At 39.5% G+C, this 27,100-nt stretch overlaps 1 protein-coding gene across 1 annotated transcript in view; it reads right to left on the bottom strand.

Moving 5' to 3' along the window:
- Positions 1-5,606: 5,606 nt before the first annotated feature.
- Daam1 (dishevelled associated activator of morphogenesis 1) overlaps positions 5,607-27,100 on the bottom strand; it is a 168,954-nt gene continuing 147,460 nt past the window's right edge. Inside the window, exons 18-25 of the mRNA XM_042682536.1 lie at positions 24,646-24,752; positions 22,907-22,995; positions 21,894-22,062; positions 18,978-19,085; positions 16,824-16,884; positions 13,502-13,633; positions 9,460-9,630; positions 5,607-8,422 (exon numbers count right to left, since the gene is read on the bottom strand). Of these exons, the coding sequence (XP_042538470.1) occupies positions 8,213-8,422; positions 9,460-9,630; positions 13,502-13,633; positions 16,824-16,884; positions 18,978-19,085; positions 21,894-22,062; positions 22,907-22,995; positions 24,646-24,752 (1,047 nt within the window). The 3' untranslated portion in view covers positions 5,607-8,212. The remainder of the gene's footprint in view (positions 8,423-9,459; positions 9,631-13,501; positions 13,634-16,823; positions 16,885-18,977; positions 19,086-21,893; positions 22,063-22,906; positions 22,996-24,645; positions 24,753-27,100) is intronic.

The raw sequence follows: 27,100 nt of genomic DNA, 5'->3' as shown, positions 1-27,100 counted from the left end.
TGTCGTGAGACATTTCCAATTAACCACTGGAAGTGGTGCTGTGGCTTAAGTGGTAGCATGCTTGCCTTGAGCTGAAGAGCTCAGTGACAGAACCCAGGCCAAGAGTTCAAGCCCCCTGACTGACAAAAAAATAAAATAAATCATGATTTTCCAAATATTAAATATGCCAGTGAAGAAAGTAGATAAAAATCCCTGCCCTTGAAGATCTTGGACTCTACTACAGAGAATGGCAGACAACTCACAAGATATGTAAATCAATGACATTAGCATACAACAAAGTAAATTAGTATAGCAAACTGTAAGGTAAATATGAGATTGGGCCTCCCTGAAAAAGTGTCATCCAGAGGAAGTTATCCAGAGTTAACCAGAGGAATACCGCAGCCCTGAGGACTCATCAGTGCAGAGGCTTTGAGAAACACACATTTGAGTGACAGCAAGCAAGCCCTGTGGCTAGCGTCAACTGCCTGAGGAGAAAAGGCTCAAGTATGTCTTGCAGTGTGTATGAAGCAGGAGGCTAGCTCATGGAGGGGCTTGTCATTCATTGTAAAGCCTTTGGCTTTTACTCTGAATGAGTGGGGGCCTGTTAATTGATGAGACGGGAGCCAGGGATCACTATATCAATGCATTTATAAAGACAAAGCCTCTAAGTTGTACAAGTCTCTCCCTTTGCATCTCTTCAGTATGCCTCATTACATATGTGAATGATGACATCATCTCTGTTTAAAAGTGGATCAGACTCCAGGAGATGGTAAAATGATCATACCTGTGTATGCTGGATGCTTAGGGGACAAAGAACGTCGTATGATCTGATTGCTGATATTCCTTTGACCTTTAAAACCAAGAAGGTTCATCAAAATAGGTAGGCTTTTTTTTTTTTTAACCATTATACCTTTACTAAATAAATGCCTTAGTTCTACTTGATTTTGCTTTTCCTCAAGGATGCTAATTACTACCATGTTGGATTTCCACTTTGTGCCATTCATTCCTATACTCACACTAACACCAACACACACACACACACACACATACCTCCTTTCATGTCACATTTACCTATTCAGATTTTCCTAACCCTTTGTTAAAGCCACTTTAATATGTACTGCTCTTACTTGCTTAGTTTTGTTTCTTACCACTTGTAAAGAATTTAATTCCATTATTTAGATTATATGCATACGGATATGTGATACACACATATACATTTTTCTGTAGAAATGGTTAGAAGCAAAGATTGTCTATGTTTCTACATTTCATACTAAAATGAATAATAAATTCCTTGAAACAGCAGCAGCTGACTTCACAGTTGAGTCAGAACGAATAGAAGATAAACCTGGTACCTTCTGTTGTGCCAAAAAGTTGCTAATTATTATTTTTTTATTATTATTTGGAGCATTTTACAAGGACATAGAAGCATGCTTGAGGGATCTCCTTGCCACATCTGAAACAATTTGTGCATAGAAATAAGTAGTAAGTTATAGACTAACACAAAATGGGAATTTGTGAGCTCATACTGATAACAGTAAACTAATAGAGGGAGTGGGAAGGTTCTTGCTTAGAACCAACTGGGAATTCCTAATCTCAGTCTAATAAAAACAAACATCAGGCAAATAAGGAAAATTGAATTAAAACTCTGTGTGTGTGTGTGTGTGTGTGTATGTGCGTGTAGTAGGGTGTACTTGCATTAAATGACTCATGTATCTACTTCCATCTTCAAAGACAGAATAAAAAGAAATCCCATGACTCCCATCTCTGTTCCTGTCCTCATCTCTGACTTGGATTCTCCTCATTCCCTACAATGCTCTTTAGATTAGATAGGCCATCTTGGCTAATCCAGAATAATTAATATATCTCAAGATCATTAATTTAATTAGATCTGCACTGTTTCTTTGCCTCATGAAATAACATCTTGACTTCTTCTAGTGATTATTAGGACCTAGAAGTCCTTGAAGGCCATTATTCCACCTATCAAAGGACTATTCCTAGAAAGTATCAGTATCATAAAAAGTAATACTAGAGGTGGATATGATACTAAAGAAATAGGATGCTGAGAGTTGGTGGCTCACGCCTGTAATCCTTGCTTGTCAGGAGGCTGAGATCTAGGGATCACAGTTTGAAGCCAGATGGTTAGACTTTTATCTCCCATTGTCATGCACTTTCAGAATTGTCCTGTTACCTTTCCTTTCCCAAACACGGTGAGGAGTGTTTTTTCTGTGGTGGGCACTTTAATGAGTGTAAGTAGTCAGGGGTATAAGTCAGTCAGGGTCTTTTTCCAGTCTAGTGAAGGAAAAGTCAATGGCAGTTGAACTTAGTAACATCATTTTTTCAGGAAGATCCTTCCTGTATGTCAATAGTCTTGGGGCGGGGTGGGGGGGGGTGCAGTGGGATAGATCCCTCACTCCTAGCAATGCCTCTTGCACACACTGAAAGGCTCAACCTTTAGTGTGAACTCACTAGCCATAAAAAAATGTCAGGTCACTAAGCAGCTGCTGCCTTTCAGGGTCAAATAGCTCACAATTAAGGCAGTAGAAAACCATTTTCTGCAAAAGGCATTTTGAGAGAATCCCTAATAATGAGGTCTTTTGATGTAGACTCACTAATGAAGCTGGGAAGGAAGAGAGGGGGAGGAGGGGAGGAAGGAGGAGGGAAGAGGGAGGAAGGGAAAGGTCTTCTCGAGAGCCTTCTAATACTTCAACTTGCAAAACCTGTTTTGAACTTCCTAAGAGTGACTGGCTCATTAGTCCTTTTAGTTTGCCCTCTGGCTTCTAAGGAGCTAAAACATGGACAGGAGAGAGGAGAGGAGAATGTGTGAGCTCTCTATTCCAAACCAAATACATTTTGATGATTATTATAGTATGTCTTGTGGTTAGTATCAGTTCTCCAACTTTAGTCTTCTTTAAAATTATGTAAGTTTTGTTGGGCATTTTGCCTCTCTACAGAGACTTCAGAAACACTTTTTTGGTAAACACAAAATAATTTTGTTTGGATTTCATTGAATCTTTTGATCAAATTGGTAAGAAGTAACATCCTAACAATATTGAGTCTTCCTATCTGTGAACATGAATATCCTGTTTGCTATTTCTTTGGTTCTTTGATTTCGGTCACCAGATCTATGAAGTATTCCTCCAGTAAATTTTAATTTCATTAGATTTATATCTATGTACAGCATTTATCTGTGAATGACATTGTACTTTTAAGCCATGGGCAGAAGAACCTCTGTACCTCCCCTCTTTACAGAAACATGGTCCAGTATCCTCTCTGGTTACCCCTTTTTATCCTGAAAAACCAAACAAATGAACAAAAAAACCTGACAGAAAACAGTACCCAACCTGATCAGACTTAGAATGAACTGTCATAGATCAAGATGAGACATTAACAAGAAATATTTACCACCACTTGAGGGACTGTAGGATTTTAGGTTTTTTTTTTTTGCCACAAAATGTCTCTACATGGCCATAAGTGGGTGTAAATGAGACAAGCAAATAGTACTGAAAATTAGTATATAAAATTACTGCCTTTCTTCCTTTTCTTAGAACTATAGGCTGAGAAGCAGAGAGAAGAAATACTTTATCCAAATGTCATAAAGAAATCATACTTAGGGATTCCTAAGGCATTCTTCCCCCTGAAGAACCAAAACATATTAAGGCATGATAATAAAGGTCTCCTTCTCTCAGGAGGTCCAGGCAGGTGAATTCCTCCTGGTTTGAGGCCAGTCTGGTTACATAGTGAAGTCCAGACCAGCCTTAGCTACATGGTGAGACTCTGTCTCAAAAACAAATACAACAAAACCAAAGCCCCCCAAAAGCCCTTATGTCTGAAATTTCTGGTGTGCAGTCTTGTGTTCATGTGGGACATGTAGTTGATTGCAGTCGGTAAATGCACACCAGGAAGGAGACCAAATAGATCTGATGTTTTCCTCACAAGGTAGATACAAAATCATTGATTGACACGTGCTTTGGAAATTAAACTCATACACAATAAACTCTTCTAAGAGTTCTATACTTTTTTCATGATAAAGAATTCATAGATTTAAAGTCAGTCCTTAATTACAAACTTTCTAGGCCTGTAGATGTGAGTTTCGATGATCAAGGTGGAATAGGGCTACAAGACACCAAAACAACGTACAGACCACATGGAAAAGCAGAAATGCTCACTAGTGTGGTGTCTGGAAATGACCTGACCCAGGGGGCCCTTAGCCCCTGACTTTAAATCTGTCTGCACAGAATGCAGTGAGTCTCAAAGCTAGTGTTTATGGAACTAAATGATACCAGGAGGTTGTTAAGCCTTGGGAGTTCATCGTTTTATGGTTTCTACTTGATAGGAAACAGCTGATGTTATTTTTTTCAAAAAAAAGAAAGTTTTCCCTTCTAGAACTCTGACTTTCTGAATAAGTGTCTAAACTTGTTAAATAAAGGTTATCTATTCACCTCAGATAAACTCACTACAGGTTAAAGAATAGGGGAAAAATTCTGGATGGGTCACATAACTTACTTTGCTGACAGAAGCACATTTTCTCCATTGATGACACATTGCGGGTAACTGAAGACACTAATCCTAAGTGTAATAATCTGCAAGTTCCATACTTTCCTATACTGCTATCAATAATCAAGGTCAGCTGAGGATCTACATGGTGCTGTATATAACTGCATTTAAATCTACAAATAGGCAATGGTGCATTCAGTTTATGGGATGGAATAAACATCTGTCTGACATGTAAAAGAATCTCCTCTCTGAATGTCAGCTGCAGAGAATAATTTTAGATGCTTTAGATGCTATGCAGTTATCAAGTGACTTGATGGAAATCAAGATGGTTAGCAATTAAAAGAACATTCTAGTTCCTGTGTCCATGCCAAAGATAGAAAGGATTAGTGTGTGGGCTGTTTGGACAGTTTGTTTATAACTTGACCTCAAATTGGGTTGAAGGTGGCTAGGCAGCCAAACTATAGAATCAATGGGAAACCCCTAAATTTCAGGGTGTTTATAAAACGTAGATCTTGATCTAAGCGATACTGCCCATATTATTATTTATTTTCTGATTGATCTCATCTATGATGGGAACGTGTTAGGGTCAACACTGACTTACAGTCTTAAAACTTTATTTTTATTGTTTGTGCTGGACCTGGGGCTTGAACTCAGGGCCTATGCATTGTCCCTTAGCTCTTTTTGTTCAAGGCTAGCACTCTGCCACTTGAGCCACAGGTATACTTCCAGTTATGGAGATAAGAGTTTCACAAACTTTTCTGCCCCACTGGCTTTGAATCACGATCATCAGATCTCAGCCTCCTGAGTAGCTAGGATTACAAATGTAAGCCACTGTTGCCTGGCTTTAAAACTTAATTTTTAAAAAAGGAAATCATTCAAAATGAAAAAAGGTTCTTTTCTATACTCCAGCTGAATAATTTCACCAGTACCTCTACCACATGTAACACAGAATTATAATAACTCAAACATAAATCAAAGTACAGAAAGAAGTCCTTTATCTCGGCCTAGACATAGTAAATGCTGACATAACAGAAAATGAAACCCATCTAGATGTGTTTTGCACTAAATCTGTATTTAGTGATTTAGGGGACAATTTTCAGTATTCAAATTCAATAATGGAATGAACAAAGAAGTTTAATGATGCTATTTTAATAATTCATAGAAAGCACATATGTACACCCAATGAAGTCATCTTTATTGCATATTGCTATTTTCTTTTAAAAAATGTACAGTCTCATAACACATCTTTTTTTTTTCTTGGTACTATACCAATAGTCTTGCACCTAAAGACTAAGTGGTTCCAACTACTAAGCTAAGAAGATAACAAGACATATAATTAAGTTTACAAATTATAATGCATTTTCTTTTTGGCATTAATTTAAAAAACAAACAAACAAACAAATTTAAAATACACACCCAAGAGAGAAAAGTGGCTACTTACACCAGCACCAGTCTAAAAAGTAGTTTATAATTTTGTTTTCCTCCAACAATGGCACATGGAATTACCTGCACACAGTTTTCAGGGAAAGAACCAAAAGTGGAAATGGCAAAAGAGGCCTACCAGGATGGCCGTATCAAAATGACGGTGGTTAAAAATGGGCAAGAGGGACATATTGCTCCTTATTGTGACTCTCCTTCCACTGGTCCATTCCTTATGCTGTAAGACAAAGTCATTTTCAAAATGCAGTTCCAAAATGGAGCCAGACCAAATTTCTCCTGCTATAAATAGAAAAGAATATATATAGAGGCACTTTAGTTCAGGAACAGAGAAAACCATCGTTCTATCCCAGTCTTTCTCCTCTCCAGTCCTGTTTTGGAACCAAGTCTCCATCTGCACCTGGAACAAGGTGAAGATGCAGACGTTGGTTCACTCGGGGTTGGGAGAGTATCACCTCTGCTTTGTATTTATAACTACTTTATTTGCAAGAGTCCTTTACTTCTATATAATGAATAGAAAGTCGCTAAGTTTGCAACGAGGGGAAACAAATGTAAAAACCACAGCTCTTGACAACTCTTAAGAGCACGATTTCACAGCTTTCACACAGCACAGATACCCTGCCATCTGTACCACGCATAAGAGTTTATACAAACTACTTCTAAATATGAAGATTCCTGTATAGCACAAACATTGATATTACTCTATTCATACCTGAAAAACCCCATAAGAATGAAAGCTCCTTGGGGGACAGGAAGTCTTGTCTTGCTTACCACTGTAGCTCTACTGTGCCTGGTACACAGTAGATTCTTAATAAATATGAGTTGATTGAGAAACTCAATTTAGTGAGTAAAATAATGTTTGCGTGCAACAGGAAAAACTACTCTCTCCACAGGAAACCCAACCACAACAGTATAGATGGAAAGAGAAGAGAAAAATGATAGCTCCCCCCCCCCCCCCCAACTACAAATAAATAAAGCCAAAGGAAAAAAAAAAGTAACAGTCCTCTTTATATATCATATAATTTAAGGATATTAGGAGTTGGTAGGTTAATGGTAAGTATCTATATCTTTATTTTCTAATGTTCATTGTTTTTATTCATTTTTCCCTGAGAGCTTTATTTTTTTTTTTTTGGACTGAAAATTTACAGGTAGCTTTACTGACACACAATTTAAAATGACAACATATAACAGCAAGCAAACCACTTCAATATTCTTTGAGATAAATAGATGTAGGCATCTCTGAGGACATGGTTGACACTTTGTGTACATTCTTGAGTGTCTTTTTCAGTCCAGACCTGTATTTACAGAAGATTCAGCTTGTCCTATAAAACTGAAAATAGAAAAAAAAAAGGCACCCCATAAAAAAAAAAAACTTAATTAAAAAAAATAATGTTTATCCCTTCAGGGAATCTTTCCTCTAAGTCTTGGGTGGGGAACCTAATTTTGAAGATCTATATATCTATATTGTTAGTGCCAACAAGCACATTCTGGCATGGGTTGCATTTAGAAAGTGTCTTGTTTTCTTTTTCCTAAATTGTTTTTCTTTCCAAAAGCAATGTAAAGAAATCATCAAGAGCACTTGGCAGAAAACTTGATGAAATTAGGGTGAACAAATTGATGTCCAAATTTTAACTATATAAAAGAATTCTGATTGACATTCTACATAATACAAATCGTGTGCAAGATGTTCTCAATAAACATTTACGGACACTACATCAACCTCAGGGATGCTCGGCTTGTCCTGTTAATTTAATTAATGTGATGTCCCAAGCATCACACTGTTGGCCACTTAAGACCATTTTAAATCTATAATTTTCCAACTCCATTTTCATCGATAAAAATAATTTTGAACTATACCAAGCTTGGGAAATCATAAAATATTTCACAAGCCTTTTTGTTTTTCTATCCTTTTTTCTCCCTCTCCCCCCATTTTTGTAAGCTAGGGAATGTCTGTTTATCTCTTTTAGGAGATAGTGTTGTGCTTCTGAACAAATATGGTGTTCAGGGAAAGAAAATGAGCCACACTCAATATGAATGAATACATGAAAGGTTTGTGAGCACATACATTAACATGAACATTTTAACCATACATATAGGTCTCTAGACGACACTCAGACTTCTATATACATTTTATATATATATATATATGTACACATACATTTACATCCACACACATTCACACGTTCACTCACAGACGAGGGAAGAAATTGCCACTGTTTGGATTGCAAGGCAGTGTAATGAAACAGTCTAGTCACTTCAAAGGGCTGCTACTGAGCTTTCCAGGAAAGGATTTTAAGGAAAATTAAAAATTCAGTTTCGTGATTGGTCTTTCTCTGCTGCTGTCCGTCACCTGGTTGGAAATGCGTTTCCGGTTCCGTTTCAGTTTAGAAAGGTCTTTGTCAAACACTTCTCCTGAGCGCAAAGCTGAAACAAGGTCATCAAACTCTCCGCTTTCTTCACTGTTCTCTTTTGCTTTTCTCATTCTCCTTTCCCGTTCCCGCTGCTCTTTGAGCTGCAAATAGAAAAGGAACCTCTGAGACAAGGGTTAAAATGCTGTGCTTGTCTACCATGGGGAAGACTTGTGAGACGCATGGTAACGACTCATTCACGCTCACGTATGTGCACCGGGGCTGCTCACTTCTTCAGATGACACAAAAAAGGGGGTAACTGGGCAATGACCCTCACTGTCACTTGGTAAATCTAGTTACATTCTCATTGGAAAAAAAAGAACAATTGAGGCAATTTATGTTTCTTTAAGAGATAAAAGAAAGTATGGCTAAGCAGATGTGGTTTCTTCATGGTATAGAGAGATTAAAATGAATGGTCATTAGGCCACTCCCTTGATATCAAAGGCTTACCCAGGCCTGAACAGCAAAATAATGCACATACATTAGCGAAAACTGACAATTCAGATAAAAAGAGGGGAAAATCCTTAATTCTAGTATCAAGAGATGATCATTTTGAAGCTTTGTTGATTTATCCACTCTTACTATTATTTTTCTCGCTAATTTTTTTTAACAAACTTTCACACAGAAATCAATTTTATAAATTTTGACGAATGACTAAATATTCGAAGACCTGTCTTTCGACAACCAAATAAATATCCTATTGTGCAGAGATTACATTATTTAGAACTGTTATTTTCAAGATTGGTTTTAATAAAAAAAATGCTGCTGGCTTTGTGCAAATGTGTAATTAGTTCTGTAGAATAACTTCTAAGAAATGGAGCTCTAGATCAAAAGGTCATGGATTATATCTTTCAAGTCTTCAGAGACGCACTGTCAAATTACCCAAGAGAAACATGATGCTAATTTAAACTCACAGCAACATTCTAGAAAGCATGGCCGTGTCCTCCTTTTGCCAGTATGTAAGAGTGCTGTCACTGGGGCTGGGGCTTTAGCTCAGTGATAGGACGTTTTGTCTAGCATGCTCAAGGCCTTGGGTTTAATTCCTAGCATCACCAAAAGGGAAAGACAAAAGCAGAAGCAAAGCCTTGGGGTCCTGTCCGGATAGCTGCAGAGGCAGAACTCCCCTGTGACTGTGTCTTACCTGTGCTTCCATGCGGGCCCGGCGCTCCTCCTCCTCCTTCTTCCTTCTCATGTTCTCATTCTCTTGTTTGGCTTCTGACACAGCTTGAAGAAACTGGTCAAAAATGCCAAAGAACTCATCTGGCTGTATTTTGCCAGCCTCTTCCCCAAAGTGCTTCACTGCTTTAGTAAACTAGAAAAAAAAAAAGATTTTAAGAAGTTAAATGTTCTGAGAGAATTTGAACGAAATTCTTTCTAGAAGGACTAAAGCTCAAATGTAGTCAAGTATAACTTGACGGATTTTACTGAACCTATATTTATCTTCAGCTGCTGAAAACATCTATCAATCATTTCTAAAGTAAGAATTTTAATATTCATCCACTTTTAGGACCATTTATTCCTGTCTACTTTGTTTCAGCTTAACATCTATGATTACCTCCTATGGCTTTTTATTAACGAAACAATAATAAAAACAAGAAAGCAAAGTATCATAGAGCAGAACACCCAACACACAAAAACTAATAGCAAACTCAGCAGGGGTAGGAAACCTTGTACTTTTAACTTTGCTTTGAAGTAGTTTGACATCGTTTATTGGTGCCATATGGTAAATATCAAAAGCAAATGGGATTCAGTACTTTTTTAGCCTCTTAATCATAAGGATTGTTCTATTTCTCAGGCCCTAATTAGAAAACAATAAGTAGTTATGGAATCATTACTGCAATTCAAAAGTTTGACTGACTGTTTCTGTGTTTCAGAAACCCTTTCAATACCTACCTAAAATATAAAGTATATGGTATACCCAATTTATTGTGTGTGTGTGTGTGTGTGATATGTGTGATGTTTGTGCCAATCCTGGAGCTTGAACTCAGGGCCTAGAAGATGTCCTTGAACTTCTTTTGCTCAAGGCTAGCACTCTACCCCTTGAGCCACGGCACCACTTTTCAGTAGTTAATTGGAGATAAGAATCTTATAGTCTTTCCTGCTTAGGCTTGCTTCTAAATGTGATACTCAGATCTCAGCCTCCTGAATAGCTAGGATTAGAGATGTGAGCCTTGGTTGGTTGGCTCTCTCTCTCTCTCTCTCTCCCCCTCTTTCTCTCTCTCTCTTAAGTTGTGTTTTGCTGGGAAAATTGAAGGGAGGGGCTGGTTTCAGAAGGATGGGAAAAAACTATGAAAGGTAATGTCAATCAAGATGTACTGTATTTATAAAGTGAATGGTGATCCCCTTTGTACAACTAAAGGTAATAAAAATATAATTAACAACAATAATGGTCTGATTTTAGTTCTTCCAGTGGTTATCAAGTCAAGATAGCACGTATTCAATCATATGTGACTACCCAAACGATGATCAGTGTTGATCAGGTAGTGGTCAGCATTAAGCTTCCTTTCTAATGCTGTTACTCCTCAATGATGTATCACTAGATTCAGAGTCAACTACTTAACATTTTCCAGACTTATTTTCTTCATATTTAGGCCATGACAAAGTCTCATATTCCTCCTTCAACACCACAACTTCGAACTGATTTTTATCTTACACTGCTTTCATTTATTATGTGGTTAAGTTGTTCTGATAGTTCAGTAGTACAATATATTTTAAATAATATTTTCTATATTCATTAATACAATAATTTTGAGCCAGTTGTCAGTAGCTCATGCTTGTAATCCTACCTGGAAGACTGAGAGATAGGGGATATTATGGTTCAAGGCCGGTCTGGGCAGAAAAGTTTGTAAGGTCCTTTGTTAACCCACAGCTGGACCTAGGGGCATATGCTTGTCATTCCAGTTACTGGGAAGCTGAGATAGGTGGAACTCAGTCCAAGTGTGCTTCTGGGCAGGAAATTAAGCCTCTATCTCAAAAATAATCAGTGCGAAGCACAGCTGAAGATATGCTTAGCAACAGATCACCTGCCTAACAAAATCAAGACCCTGAGCTCAGCTCTACTTCCACCAAAGAAGAAAAAAAACGGGGGGCTGGGAAGGTGGCTCAGTGGTAGAGCGCTTGCCTTGCATGCATGAGGCCCTGGGTTCGATTCCTTAGCACCACATGAGCAAAAAGAAAAAAGCCGCAAGTGGCGCTGTGGCTCAAGTGGTAGAGCGCTATTCTTGAGCTGAAGAGCTGAGGGACAGCGCCCAGGCCCAGAGTTCAGGCCCACAACCGGACCCAAAAAAAGAAAAAAAAATGACATAATGTGTGTGAAGGATATTTTATAATTGTTATTTTATAATTGTTAGTTCATATTTTAAATATTATAGTAAAAAAGTTACTGTCATTTTTCTCTTAGTATGGAGTTGTTCTCAATGCTATACTTACTTGGAAATCTTCTTTTACAAAAGAGAATTCTTTAGAAAAGAACAGAACATTTTTCACACACCACATTATAGTCTTCAAGCCTGCTCCATGCTTTTATGAGCTAATTTCTAAAAGTTCTGGTATGAACAAAATAGCAATAAACAGTCTACAACTGAATTTCTAAAATATACAAGTTCATGCACTTCAAACCATCCCAAATGATCTTTTTATCTAGGAATCCTAGTGACGATGAAGTCATGTATATTTTAGTCTTAGAAATCTGCTGAAAACGAGTGCCAGATTAAAGTTCTCACACAAAATATACAAAAAGTAGATTTTATGCATGTCTGTTTAAATGACAAATAACTACTCAGTGGAATCCTTAAAAAATATCTGTGCTCCACGGTGAGGTAGTTACTGGGGGTAGGGAAATTACATGGGGAAGACCTCTTCTTTGCAAAGTGACGGGGCCTACCAAGACATGATGAGGCATGCAGGGTAGATGTCTGGACTATGGCTGTTGAAATTGCTTGACTGATATCTCTTGTGGGATTTCAGAGGCTGGACCTCTAATGGCGGTCATTTGGACATATATTGTCTATCATTTGTTTTTGTTTTTTTTTTGTTTTTTGGTCCGGTCGTGGGGCCTGAACTCTGGGCCTGGGCGCTGTCCCTCAGCTCTTCAGCTCAAGGCTAGCACTCTACCACTTGAGCCACAGCGCCACTTCCGGCTTTTTTCTTTTTGCTTATGTGGGGCTGAGGAACTGAACCCAGGGCCTCATGCATGCAAGGCAAGCGCTCTACCACTGAGCCACCTTCCCAGCCCCTATCATTTGTTTAATAAGGCTGGAGAGGGAGTTTAATATTGAGATTAGCTAATGCTAACACAGTCTACTTCTGACTTAAACTGGTATGTGCATAGTCTTACATGACTATGACTGAACTATGTACATAACTATAATCAAACAGGCAACACAGAAAAAATGATATTTACTCAATTTTGGAAAAAGACAAGAACAGTGTGGTGGCAATTTGGAGATGGAGATTGTGGAAGAATTCAGTGGGGCAGGGTACAGGCTTCATAGTATTTATAAACAGAAGGGAAGGAGAGAGAATGCTTGCATATATATATATATATATATATATATATATATATATATATAAAATATATATGAAAGAATATGTAACAAAAGAAGAGAGTGTTTAAAAGCCTCGGTCATCTGACAACAAAAACTTTTCCTCCCAAGGAAAATGAAGTTTTAAATAGCAAAATTTGTAAAACAACAACAACAAAAAGAAATCGCTTACTAAAAAACAGACCATTTTTAAAGAGGCTGTGAAGTAAAATGTATGTCATTTAATAACTTTTGCTGGGGATTTACAGAGCTACTATCCTGACTCCCTAAGGCTCTGTCTCAACCAAGCATATTACATATGTGGTCTTATCACACCTTCTGGCTTTCGTAATCTACTGAAGTTCCTTGAGATGAACACTTCAACCCAATAGTAACTAAAGAGAAACTTCATGGTCTTATTAACAGTCCAGTTAGACAACAAGAGTGTTTTGATTAATCACAGTCCTTTCATGGGTGAATATATAATTATGGTGTATAAAGTAAAAGAATTTAGAAAACAATTATATGCAACTTTATTTCCTGACTACGATGTTTGGATCCCATTCCTGCCATTTTCTGAAGAGTATACTATTGGCTCCAAATGGAAAGTATCAAATAAAAACCCAGCCTACTCAAACAATAGTGTTAGGGGAAATTTACCAAGTCTTTAGCTTCTGCTAGAAGGTCTTCAACATCAGAGAAGCTGAAGCTGGCCACGGTGATGAACTGGCTCACAACAGATACAAACTTATCTCCAGGCTGTGGGGGCTGAGACTTCTGATACTCTAACTCCTGAAACATAGGAAATGGTTAATGGCAGTGTAGGCTTCAAACACAGGCACATGGTATCTCATTCCATAGGCCTCAAATAGAATCATTCAGATGGCAAACATATCTAGAACATCTCTAGCAAGAGCCATGCTCACAGGTACAACATATCTGAACATAGCAAGTCAACTAATTATGAGTAAATATGACTTCTCATTCCAGCTTTAGAAGGTAAGCAAATTAACATTTGGCTAAAATTAATAGAAGTCAAATAAACAGGAGGAAACTGGATTGAAAGAATTTGTGAGTAAAAGATGTTGATGGTATATATTCTGATCTCAGAATTTTGGTGTTTTGAATTTTTTTTCCCCATCTCTGCTAAGTCTATGGACATCCCAAATCATGGATTTCAACTACAACATTTGTCCAGCAGAATCACCTACTCTTTTTCTTCTTGTCCATGCCCGTACGTTTTGGTGACTAGCTAGGTAGTAGAATTCATTTCTTATTAATTTCTCATAGTTTCCATGGTGATGACACACATAGTTCAAGTCAAAATTCAATAATTATTTTCAACTTTTGCCAATGTACTTTCTGATTTAACATTTAACACCCTGAGTGAAGCATCACTATCTCCACGGTACAGACATAGATGAGGGTTAGAGAGATTGAATTTCTTCACCCAAAGACTTCTGGAAGCTCAGTAAGTAATACAGGCAGAATCTGAACTCATGTCTGCCTACCTGCAGAATATCAGTAAAAATTATGGACTGTACCACCTGACTTCAATGGGTCACCTCATTTTCCTCTACACATGCTTTGGCAAACATAACTAATGAGCCGGAGTATAGCAGTCACAGGTTGTGGCTTCTGACCCAGATCTACTGCTGACTTGTTTTTTAGTCCCTGGTAAATCAGTCTGGGCCTTCATGTCCTCACATTTGTAAAGGAGATCAACATTCACATCACTATGACAATCGAATTAACACAGATGAAAACTCCTATTAATGAGGTTGGCTCTGATGAGAAGAAATTGCCCACTTCTAACATTTATAAAATGAGTGTTTGTGTGGTTTGGATGCAGGGAGAGGAAAGTGCTTCTTGAAGGTATCATTTCATAAGAATTCTCTTTTTGACATTTCATTCCATATAATCAATTTGGGCAAAGCACAATTACAACACATGTATATTTGTACAGACCAAGCTTTGTCTCCCATTAATTTCTTACAAGGCTACTTGCTACTTAGTGTGTGTGTGTGTGTGTGTGTGTGTTGGGCCTGGGGCTTGAACTCAGGGCGCTATCCCTTAGCTACTTCTGCTCAAAGCTATTGCTCTACAACTTGAGCCACAGTGCCACTTCTGTTTTTTTTCTAAGTAGTTTATTGGAGATAAGGGTCCCATATACTTTCCTACCTGAGCTGGCTTCAAACTGTGATCCTCAGGTCTCAGTCTCCTGAGCAGCTAGGATTACAGATGTTAGCCACCGGTGCCAAGCTTGCTTTATAAAGCAAGTATTTGGGCTTGCACTCAGTGCCTTGGACTCACTTGACTTGCATGCTCATGGCTGATGCTCTACCAACCTGGCTTTTCGCTTATTGATGGAGATGGAATCTTTTGGATATTCTACCTTGGCTGGCTTTGAACTGTAGACTTCTGGTTCTCAAACTCCTGAGTAGCTAGGATTATAAGCATGAGCCCCTGATACCCAGCTTACAGTGATACATCTTGACATGTCAGCTGCTGGGGGACTGGGAGGAGGAAAAGCATTTTTGTAGGCCTTTTCTCTGATGAAAAGCATGCATGATACAGAAGCACATTTTATGACCCAGCAAAACTACTCTTTAATAAACCAAAAATACAAGATGTCTTAGAACATGGGCCTCCCAGGCCCTGTCTGGCCTTGATCTGAGCTGACTCAGATGGAGGGGTCAGAGTATCCATTACTAGGCTTAGAGATGTCACAATCCCCATGCTAGTGTGAAAGGAGCTACCCTGGGAAACAGGATGTAGTGGAGGTTACCAATCCGGCCTTGTCCAAAGTGCCCTGGTCCAGCCTGGGTTCTCTGAGAGCTGTGGAGGAACATACAGGTGTTCTAGGCCTCTACGTCCACTAGGGCTGGGAGAAAGAGAATTTATACAGTGACTTCCTTGCCTATCCGGCCAGTGTCCCAGGTGAAAAAATAACCTTCACATGCTCCTAAATGTATAAGACACTGGGATTTAAATTTCATTATGAATATGTCTTTAAAGAATTTAACATGCTATATGGTATAGTTTTGTGATTTAAAAAGAAAAAAGAAGGAAGTGTCTGTGGTACTACTGATATATGCTCTGTGAGGACAAACTGCCTGAGCATTAGGCTCCTCCACCAAGCTCACCTCAAAGCTAAGCCTCCACTCGCAAGCAAGGCTGCCCACAATTTCTGTGCCTGCCAGATGTGGCTCATTCCTGGCCCTCCTCTCCCCGGTAGCAGCGTTCCTGAAGTCCCAAAGGGCACCGCATGGCACAGTTGTGCTTCATTACTCCGGCCCCTCTATCTGTACTGATCAGGGGCCACCCTCTTTCCCGGGCACCTAAGTTTGTCCCATTTTACTTCCAAGTTCTTCTCCAGAAGAGGTGCTGCCTCTTGTACATGCCCGTCATTCCGAAACCTCCAGGCCCCCCCTTCCTCAAGGCATCTCTATAATCACTGTGCTTATTTTCACACGGCCATGCTGAAGATCTGGCTACTCCTGACTATTTTAAAACTGAAGGCCAAGGAGTCTGAATTATCATGACCCACTCTTCTGGAGCATAGCTTGTGTATCCCAGTGCTTGCTGGTAAATTGTCCTCAAAAGACTGACTCAAAGGCAGCAGAGAAATTTACTTTAGTGAAAGTAAAACAATCATTAGTACACCAAAGATACTGAGGGGGTTCTTGAGAACTAGGAAGCCCCTCCCACTCACTGAAACCAGGTCTGATGCCCAGGTAAACAGGTGACACTCCAGATCTAGCTCCCACTCTGGATGCAATGACCCACGCATGATGTCTGGCTGCCTGCAACTGAGTTGCCAGGCTAAACACAACATGCCCTTGCGTATTGGTGGTTGGTTTTTTTTTGAATCAACAGATGTCTGACCACATGCCAAAGTGACCAGTGACTCATGGCTAGAAGTTACCAGTACTAGAGATAGTGAAGAGACTAGGAATTAGAATAGGAAGCCAATACTCACTGTCTCCACTGCTTTCAAGCCACTTCTCAAGGTACTTATTTCTTTGTCCAGCTCAGTCATGCTGTTGTAAATAGCAACATGTTAGCACATCAGCATATGACTTACATGCATTAAATACATGATAGTTTTAAATAGTTCATGCTTGGAAGTCTATACAGTTTTGTGTGTGTGTGTGTGTGTGTGTGTGTGAGTCCTGGGCCATACACTTGGGGGGCCATGCTTTTTTTGCTCAAGGCTAGTGCTCTACCACTTCAGCTAAAGCTCTACTTCCAGCTTTTTGGTGGTTAATAGATCAGAGTCTCATGGTCTTTCTTGCCCAAGCTGGCTTCAAATGGTAATCCTCAGATCTTAGCCTCCTGAGTAGCTAAGAGTACAGGTGTGATCTAACTGGCTGCCAGTTAACTTTAAAGGTTTAAAAAAAATTTTCCCCATGCTCAGAAATCAGACAACTATGGCATTTTAAAGTCATGGAATTTAGGTTTAGAATTACGTTTTTTCTCCCCACAGTCAATAGGTATATTTTCTAGCTTAAAAACAACAGAAATGTCTCCCATGTGTACAAGTATTTTGTTTCAATCTCATATAAACTTCACCTCAGTAAGTTACTATATATAGAAATACATTTCTTGTCCTACGTGGTTCTCTGAGAAAGTAAACAAACAAACAAAAAGAGCTGATCTATAATCACATTCACATAGCACTCTTCCTAACCAGTGTATTGCTTTTTACACAGACTCTAATATATATGAATATTACAAAGTAAGAAGTCATTACTTTGAATCATCAACCATTTTTCTTAACGTTGAACAAACAAGTCTTGGCTGTACAGCATTACAGATTAAAACATAGTTCTCACAGATAGATCATAACATATGAAGAACTTTTGTGCTGGTGGCTCATTCTTGTAATCCTAGCTACTCAGGAGGCTGAGATCTGAGGATCACGGTTTGAAACCAGTCCCAGTAGGAAAGTCTGTGAGACTCTTATCTACAATAGACCACTCAAAAACCGGAAGTGGATCTGTGGCTCAAAGTTTTAGAGTGCTAGCCTTGAGTGAAAAAGCTCAGGGACAGTACCCAGGCCCTGAGTTCAAGCCCCATGACTATTCCTACTCCCCCAAAAAAGAAAGAAAAATAATATATAAAAAAACTCACCAGTTTCTTTATTTCAGTTAGTTTATTTTTTTAATGCAGCACTGGGCTTGAACTCAAGTCTAGCACTCTACTACTGAAGCCTTGAACTCAAGTCTAGCACTCTACTACTGAAGCCACAGTTCCACTTTTGGCTTTTTGATGGGTAAATAGAAATAAGAGTCTCATGGACTTTCCTGCCTGGCCTGGCTTTGCCCCATGATCCTCATATCTCAGCTACCTGAATAGCTAGGATTTATTATAGGCATAAGCCATCTGTGCCTGGATCTTTTAACTTCACATTTTTCATTGTAGATTTCTACTAAATTCTATGGAGGGAAACATTAGCTGCTCATCATACTTTTCACCCTTACTGCAAAAAGCTTACATACATTCATAATGTATACATACATTCATTCATATACACAAAGACACTGTCAAAGGAGGAGGAGAAGACCAGCAAGGAAAAGTGCCTGTTTCCTAGTCCTGAAATGCAGTGTTAAGTCTGTGGTAAAAGTTTGGCAACTTTCCATTTTATTTTTAGTTTCTTAATTTGCATAAGGACTGCTTTTCATTAAAGGGTTGCCTTGTTTTTAGGGAGAGTGTGCACATGTGGAAATTATAAGCAACATTTTATATTTAAACCTTGTATTTATTTTCTTAACCATGTATCCTCACTTAACTCAAGGTGCTCTTTTCTACCTGTGTTTGATAGAATTCAAAAGCATTAATGGGACAACTTTTCTTTCCTCGGTCTCTTAATAACTCAGAACACATTAGGTTTTGTGAAAGTTGCATGTAGTAGTAAGAATTCTAAAGGAATACAAGTACATTCAAAACCTTGTAACACATTTAAATGACTGAGATGTAATTCACACTTTATTTCATATAATGTTCAGAGGAAAACCAATCGAAGGACCCACTTTATGCACTGCACTTCATAAAATGCCAGCTAACGACTTCAATGGCTAACCTCTAGTTCAAGTGATCTGACAAACTCAAACAATTCACGGTGAGTACTTACTTTACTTTTGCTGCTTGAGGAATATCCCTCAATTCTTCATTTAGGTTGAGAACCTTGGGGTATTTATTTTCCACGATGGTGATAAGATAGTGCAATAGGGTAATGTTCCTATAAAGTAGAAGGGAAAAATATTCAACCTGAGCAATCTGAAAGCACCTAACAAGCAGACCCAGGTGGAATAGGAAAGGAGTGAGAGATGTTTAACCCCCTAAGGGAGAAGCTATTTTCAAACCTAAAAGTAGTTGCAATGCTTTTCAAATCTAAAAGTGCTTAAAATACTTTTCAAGTTGAAAAAGCAACTCACTGATGACAAGTATTGATAGTTCTTAAAGATGAATCTGAAGGGTGGGCAGAAAGCAGAAGGTCCCATACGTCAGGGCTGACGCTGGAACTGAGCCATAACTGAACCAGTATGTATATGGTGTGCTTGCAGCTGTGAATAAACTTCTAATTTTAGGAACACTTCAGCTCTTAACTTCATGACCCTTCGCAGTTACAACAGTTGGCTCTTGGGTGGTGACAGGGCTGAACCCTGACTGACCTGGCTTGGAAAGTGGGGGTGTCTGATAATACCATCAGGCAAAGCTGTGTTAGTCTAGTCTTGTTGTCACCATCTCAGCCGCAGAATGTAATCACCTGGACTCCAGATGCCTGAACCAGCCCCTGAGATTCATGTAAGTGGAATGGGGTGCGGCGGGGGTACTTGTTAAAATTTCCTGGTGATTCAGACATTCAGCCACAGGTCAACAACTACTAATCTATTAAACTTACCCAAATCAGAAGATACAAATGTGTTTCTCAAAAAAAAATTTCCATAATTTAGGAAGTATGCTACAAGGTTAAACTATAAGACAAAAAATTTTTCCTTTTTCTTCTCAATAATTAGAACATGATAGCCTAGAAAGAAAATCAGTGGGCAATATGTATGTTCCTCTGCGTTCAGTTCCACCCTTCCATTTTGAATTTTGCTATTCACAGAACCTTTCTGTCTTTCCACATCTTACCTAAAGGGTAGAGGGAAGGAACAAAATACCAGCCACCATCATAAGAAATTGCCTTAAAAATCTTATTTCCTTTGTCATTTTAGAGAAACGCTTTGCTGTTTAGAGAGAATTCCACTAACTTAACTATATGTGCCTTTCTTACTGTACAAAGGCTTCAAGCCAGGTCAGCCACTGCACATTTGTTTGCTATCCAAATAACACCTCATTTGGCTAAACACAAATTCTTGAAGAATGAACAACTGAATGCCACATATTTGGTTGGTCCTGTCCCTGGTGGTTACCAGGAACTTGCATCTTCTTGCTGAGTGAAAGCCCTTTGTGCTGACTAATCCACCATTTATGCAGTCTGATTGAACAAGGGTTGAGTGAATGATGAGGTATTGGGAAGGCACTCCGCTAGGCACTGTGGGTTTATATGCATTTGAGGACCCAACATTCTCAGGAAGAAATGAAGAGGGTAAAAGAAAGATCAGAAATAGTTTAGATTTACTCTTTTGGAGAAGTACTGAGGTCTGCAGTGACCTCAATAAGTAGATAATCATGTGAATACCAGGTTATCAGTATAGGGAGCAGGGATTTACCTTTGTGTTTGTGTACTGCAGATGAAGCTAAAGAGGACATACTCTCTTTAAAATGGGGCTGTTCTTTATATGCAAAGAAGAGGCTGAAGTCCCATTACAACCTCTAGATAAAATCCACTGTTGGCAGGTGTAGCTGTGAACTGGCTAACAGAACAGGTGTTAATATACCTATGAGGCCAAATGTTTTGCTTGTGACCTTAGAGGAGCTAAATGAGCGAGTTACTTAACAGTGTCTCAGTTTCCTTCTGTGACAACAGGTGATAATAGACTTGGCTTGTGTCCTTCACAAGCTGCTGTGACAATCAAATGTAGAGGTGCTCTGCATTTCAAGGCTCAAGTTCAAGGGCTTGCATTAAAAGTATGATGGTAAGCCTATACAGCTGCTCTGCATCATTCTTCCTTTCCAGGGAGCAAAACTAACGGCTCAGCACATCGCTCATTTCTTCTAACCCTGTAGAAAATACAGGGTTACAAAGCCTCATTAGCTAGGAATAATTAGAGTGAACTTCCAGAAGGAATTTAGGTGCAGAGAAGTTTACCTTAGAAACAACTGCACAAGTTCTTTTGAAGCCAGTGAGAACCCTGGGAAAATAAAGCTCCCAGGGAAACCAGGGTCAGCGTGCCTCGTGACCCTACCTGTTAACGACATGGGAGCATTTTCACATTCTTACCAGAATCTTTTCACCTAAGCTCTACTTTGTACACTTTCTAGGAAGCATTTTAATGAGTCTTAAAGTGAATAGCTGAATACCAACTGCCAAATGCAAGGATCTAGGTGTTAGCTCTAACGTGTGAAGAAAAAGGAAATCTAAAAACCTAGCAAGCTTAACACTGAGGCATCAGTTCAGTTTTTCCTCCTCCTTTGAGCACAGCTCTCTACAGAAAGGAAGTGACTAGGAGGTTGCTGAGGAGACTTCCAGAGAGCTGGTTCTTGATCTTGGTCATACAAGAGGGAGTTTAACTTGTCAACATTTCTCAATCTGTACATTTATGGTTAATGGCTTCACTTTGGGATATTTTACGATAAAAGCTTACTTCTCTCCCCCCCCTCTACTCCCCACCTCAAAGAAAACCTCACAAAGGCAGGACCAATAAAAGAAAACTTGATGGTATCCTTATGCATTTAAAATGGGAAACAGCTACAGGGGCCTTGTGGATAACTGTGGTGGTGACAGAGGAAAGAAGAGTCGGTGTAGGAGTGTACTGAGACAGAAAGCTAAGTTCAGCCCAAAGACTGCAGTGTTATGGAGGCTGAGGGGTGAGGGGAAGAGGGACAAGTCAAGCTCATATGAGCAGCAGATGCTCTAAGAGTTGGAAGATCCCACACTTACTTGTCAATACTAGATTTTGTGTCTGCAATCTTGTTGAGGCTGGAGATCTTGAATCCATAGGCATTGCCTCTTTGGCCTTTATTCATGTAATTTCCAAATGCCAAAACCACCTCTAACAACTGTTTGAGAGCACCACTCCTAAATACTTCCTCTGAGCCGGAACGAATTGCTTCAAAGCAAAACATACAAAAACACTACTATTATGACCAAGAATTTCAGTGATACCCATCCTAAATTCAAGTATCTCACAGCTATTGGAGATATGATTGGGTCATTACACTTCCATAGAGCACTTTTCAAAACATCAAAAGTATATGCCTTTAGTTTAGGTGTTTGTGGTTGAAGATTTCATCGATGTTGGCAGCTTCCTCTCCCTTCTCAGCCCTTTTCTGGGCTGACTCACTAACACTAAGCATTTAGGAATACACAGAATGGCAATTTCATGTCCAGCATTCCTTTGTCAACACTCCCTTTCCTGGTGTGTGTCAGATGAACAGAATTACTGATCAATTGTACTGATAGAGAGCTGGTCAAATTTATTACATGTTATAGCTTGAAGGTCTATCAGAGATCAGGGATCAGAGATCAAGCACTCTGATCCTAGTCAACATTCAGATCAGAGATCAAGCACTCTGATTCTAGCCAACATTCAACAGCGATGTTCTTTGCTGGCTTCACCTACATTTCAAACATGAAAAAAATTAACAGCCTTAAGTCCACTCCTTAAAATATCCAGTCAGGCCTTGTTGTAAGAAATCTAATTATAGGTTAAATGCTAGTAGCAGCAAAATTCATTCCTTGGCTACACCCATATGGTCAAAAGGCCAGCCTTGAAGAGTCTAGCCCAGGCCTGTGCCAGGTGCTGACCTTAAGTAAACATTCATCAGTATTTCAAAAAGATTTCAAGTAAAAACATCACCAAAGGGATCCTGTTTAGTCTGTGTACTTAGAACAAACTCCTACACTAGCACTTAAGACAAACACCATTTCCAAGCTAGGCAGCTTGACTTTACCTTCTACTTTGGGCTTCACTTCTGCCACACGCTCTGCAAACTTCTTTTTGAAGTACAGCGATTGCAATCTTTGCTGATAATGATTAATTCTGTAAAAAGCAAGCACGGACTGATGAACATTAACTTACTATGAAAGCCTATTTTGGTCTGGCCTGCATGGGGTATTTGGATAATTGCTCCAGAGCCCTTAGAAACCCCTAAATCATACAGCTGCTAAAGAGAGAGCCAGTTTCTGTTGACTAAAGTCCCCTTCCTTCCCATGGGCTAGTAGCTCTTGTGAACAGAGAGATGAAAATGAATAAAGATGTCAACTCCCCAGGCTTCTGGCAAAACTGCACAGACTTGATATCCAGCCTCTTCTACCCACATCATCCCCTCTTCCTTGCTGTCCCCAAATCTTCCTTTATCTGCAGTGAGCTCTGTCGTCTCTTCCCCTCAGGGCTGGCAAGCATTGCCTTCCCCATAGTGACTAGAGAAAACGGATACATGCTGGCCTCTGGTCAGCATTAAGCCATGCTAGTTTTGTTGCTGTGGATTACAGTGGCCATTCCCACCCAAGCTCCTGAAATCAATGTTTAAGCTGCTCACTGTGCATGTGTCAGTTCAGTGGGACACTAAATGTATACCACATAATCAACCAGACCTGGGTTTGCAAAGCAGATGCTCCCCTTATTGGATCGATATCTGTGAACAAGTGTCATATGGAAGAGAATAACCTGCTCCCTATAGTTCCTGCAGGCAGGGCTGACTGGGGGTTAAGTCGGAAGGCACATACAATGATCTAGACACTTAGGAAGTGGCAGCTACTTCAGATGGCCATTTCTCTTGTCTACATGGAAGGCTACTGGGTATTTCTATGAAACTTTCAAAGCCATTCTTTGTTCAGCAGTTGTATACAGAATGTTAAGTTGTGAGGGAATAAGAACAAAAAAGTTAGCCTAGATGCTGTGAGTGGAGAGTGAGAGGCCTGTTCTTCTTGGCTGCACCAGCAGGTTTTTGGCACTGAGGAAGAGAAAGCTCTGCCCTGAGGGTCATTTAGAGTTTTGGGACCACTGGTCCTTCTCTAATGAGAATCAATTCACTAGGCCTGGAATGGCAAACAGGCTCAGCTCACATGCCAAATTCAATTATGGAGCAGTGGCTGCCCCAGGGCTTTCTGGAGAAAGGCTGAAAAAGCCAGCCAAGACTGTGAGACAGGTGCCACTATTGATTAGTGATGTCTGCAGGTGTCACAATTTGACATCCAGACCAGTTCTGTTCAGTTATGAGGGCTCAAGGCTCACATGAGCAGTCTACCTTTTACAAATATTTTTTTCTTTTCTTTTTCCACTTTTGCAGTATTGGGGTTTGAACTCAGGGCCTTAAGCTTGCTAGACTGGCATTCTATCACTTGAGCCATATCTCCAGCCCTGTTTTATGCAAGTTATTTTTGAGATAGAGTTTTGTGAACTTTTTCTACCTGAGCTGACATTGAACCATGATCCTTCTGCTTTCTGCCTGCCATGCAGCTAGTATTACAGGCTGCCCTGACCTGGCTTATTGGTGACAGGAACTTACACAAACAAAAGAATCAAATCCACACAGCTTAGACTTATTCAGATTTTAGAATCTAACGATGCTTTAGGTCAAGCTAGGTTAATTGGCCCAGCAACTTAACATAGACAAAGTTAAACTTTTTTAGTAAGCAAAGGGCATCTTGTATTTTTTTTTTAAGCATTTTTTAGTATTTTTCAACTTACCGGCTCATCTCAAAAAGGAATCGATCTGCTTTGGCCATCCGATCCAATTCATGCTTATGCTCCTCCAACAGGTCAATATCACTTTTTTCAGGAACAAATTTCAAAAGCTAAAAGGTACACACAAATATTAAAAGTGAATTTATAACTTACATATTCCAGTTTGTGCTTTCCAGCTAGTTGATATAAGATAAAAATTTTAACTTCAATTTATAAGCTCTGCTCACAGCTGACTAAGACAATACAGAAATACTGAAAGATTTACATTTTAACTAAAAAGTACCTATCCTATAGACCATTATTAGATGGACTTTAGAGATCTGAGCCTCTCGAGAGATGATAGTATGACCAAGGTTCAGAAAGATTAAGTAACTCACCCAGGATTGCAAAGTGCATATAATCAATCATCAGAAATAGAACTCAGGTGTCTTATGCCCTTTGTCTATTACATCCTAACGGAATAAAATAATTTTATTCTATTTATAGTTCATATTCAATTTCCTTCCTTCCTTCTTTCCTTCCTTCCTTCCCTCCTTCCACTTCACATAGTGTTAAATGAGAGGAACACAGTGAGATCTAATATATTTGATTCTACATCATATTTCAGAGGAAGAAATTAGTCTGGGTCATAGAATAAATATGAATATTTAAAACTGAGAAAGTACTTTTGCATGTGTCTGAGTGCCTTTCAAGGTATATACATTCATATGTATATACACAGGGCTATGTTCTGGATTAAGTAACCTTGGATTTTTTTTTAGACTATACTAACCCTCTGAACTCTGACAGCCTCTTTATAACTTGGTGTATCGATGACACCAGCAGAAAAAGAGAACTGGAACTCTGAGAAATTATCGGGAAGTATGATAAAGTTGGCAATCTATTCTAGGCAGACTGTGAACAATGTGCTGGACCTGAAACAGACTGCACATTTATGCAGACAAAGTGTGAATGTAATGACAGTCAGTGGGAGAGGGTGGGGTGGATGATAGCAGGGAGTGGCAATAGTTTTATGAGAAATTTAGACTAGCTGGGCACCAGTGGCTCACGCCTATAATCCTAGCTACTCAGGAGGCTGAGATCTGAGGATTGCGGTTCAAAGCCAGCCCAGGCTGGAAAACCGGAAGTGGCGCTGTGGCTCAAGTGGTAGAGCACTAGCTTTGAGCTGAAGAGCTGAGCAATAGCTCCCAGGCCCAGAGTTAGAAAGAAAGAAAGAAAGAAAGAAAGAAAGAAAGAAAGAAAGAAAGAAAGAAAGAAAGAAAGAAAGGAAGGAAGGAAGGAAGGAAGGAAGGAAGGAAGGAAGGAAGGAAGGAAGGAAGGAAGGAAGGAAGGAAGAAAGAAAGAAAGAAATTCCGTCTTTATTTTGAGAACATTGGGATATGCCTTCAGAATCTTACGTAGTAGAGTGTGAATTTGAATTTTTCTTTTTTTAATTACTTAATTTTGGTCGGTCGTGGGGCCTGAACTCTGGGCCTGGGCGCTGTCCCTCAGCTCTTCAGCTCAAGGCTAGCACTCTACCACTTGAGCCACAGTGCCACTTGTGGCTTTTTCTGCTTCGAACACAGGACCTCATATATGCAAGGCAAGTACTCTACTACTGAGCCACCTTCCCAGCCGTGAATTTGAATTTTAAATGATCATGTCTTTATAGACTAGAGAGTCAGGAATCAAAACTGATAAGGAGATCATAAAACATAGTTGGAATAGTAATCCAAGTGGAACAGAGGATGGTGGCTTGGATTAAGTTGGAAGAGGGATGGGAAAGAAGTGGAATGACTTTAGTATTTGAAATAATTGCAAGAGAACCAAGTAGAAATCTCTAGGAGCAGTTGAACAAATGGGTCTAAAATCTAGAGATTTATTTGGAACATGAAGTACTGGACATGGGTGTGAGTGAGATACGCAGGAGAACTGATATTCTAGGAAAAAGGCCAAGAAGAAGAGGAACCTTCAAAGGAGGAAATGGAAATATAGCCAGAGATGCATATGACATTGCAAGACCAAGAGAAGAATGTGGGTACGGGTGTCAAACGCCACCCAGAAATCAAGAAGGATAAGGATTGCAAAGTGTCCCCTGGCTTCGGTCACAGGGAAGGTATGTGTGTCCTCAGTGAGAACAGCTTTAGGGAGATGAGGGTGACAGACTGCAGTACACTGATGAAGAGTGAATAGAATGGAAGTGTGGACAAGCTTTCAAGAACCTCGGCTGCATTAGAGAGAGAGAAAACAGTAACTCTCTGTCAGTAACTCTGTGTGTGTATGTGTGTGTGTGTGTGAGGGAGAGAGAGAGAGAGAGAGACAGACAGACAGACAGACAGACAGACAGACAGACAGAGAGAGAAGCTGAGTTGATGAGGTGAGGTAAGATCGAGGGAAGGGGCAGGCAATCCAGATGGGCCCCTACTAGAAGAAAGGGATGAGGCCAGAGCAGGCATAAGAGACAGGTTCCCTTTCCTAA

Source organism: Dipodomys spectabilis, unplaced genomic scaffold, assembly GCF_019054845.1.
Source record: "Dipodomys spectabilis isolate Male_0828 unplaced genomic scaffold, ASM1905484v1 ptg000073l, whole genome shotgun sequence".
Lineage (NCBI taxonomy): Eukaryota > Metazoa > Chordata > Mammalia > Rodentia > Heteromyidae > Dipodomys > Dipodomys spectabilis.
Note: the sequence above shows the minus strand (reverse complement) of the source record. Positions and strands in the feature narration are given on the sequence as shown.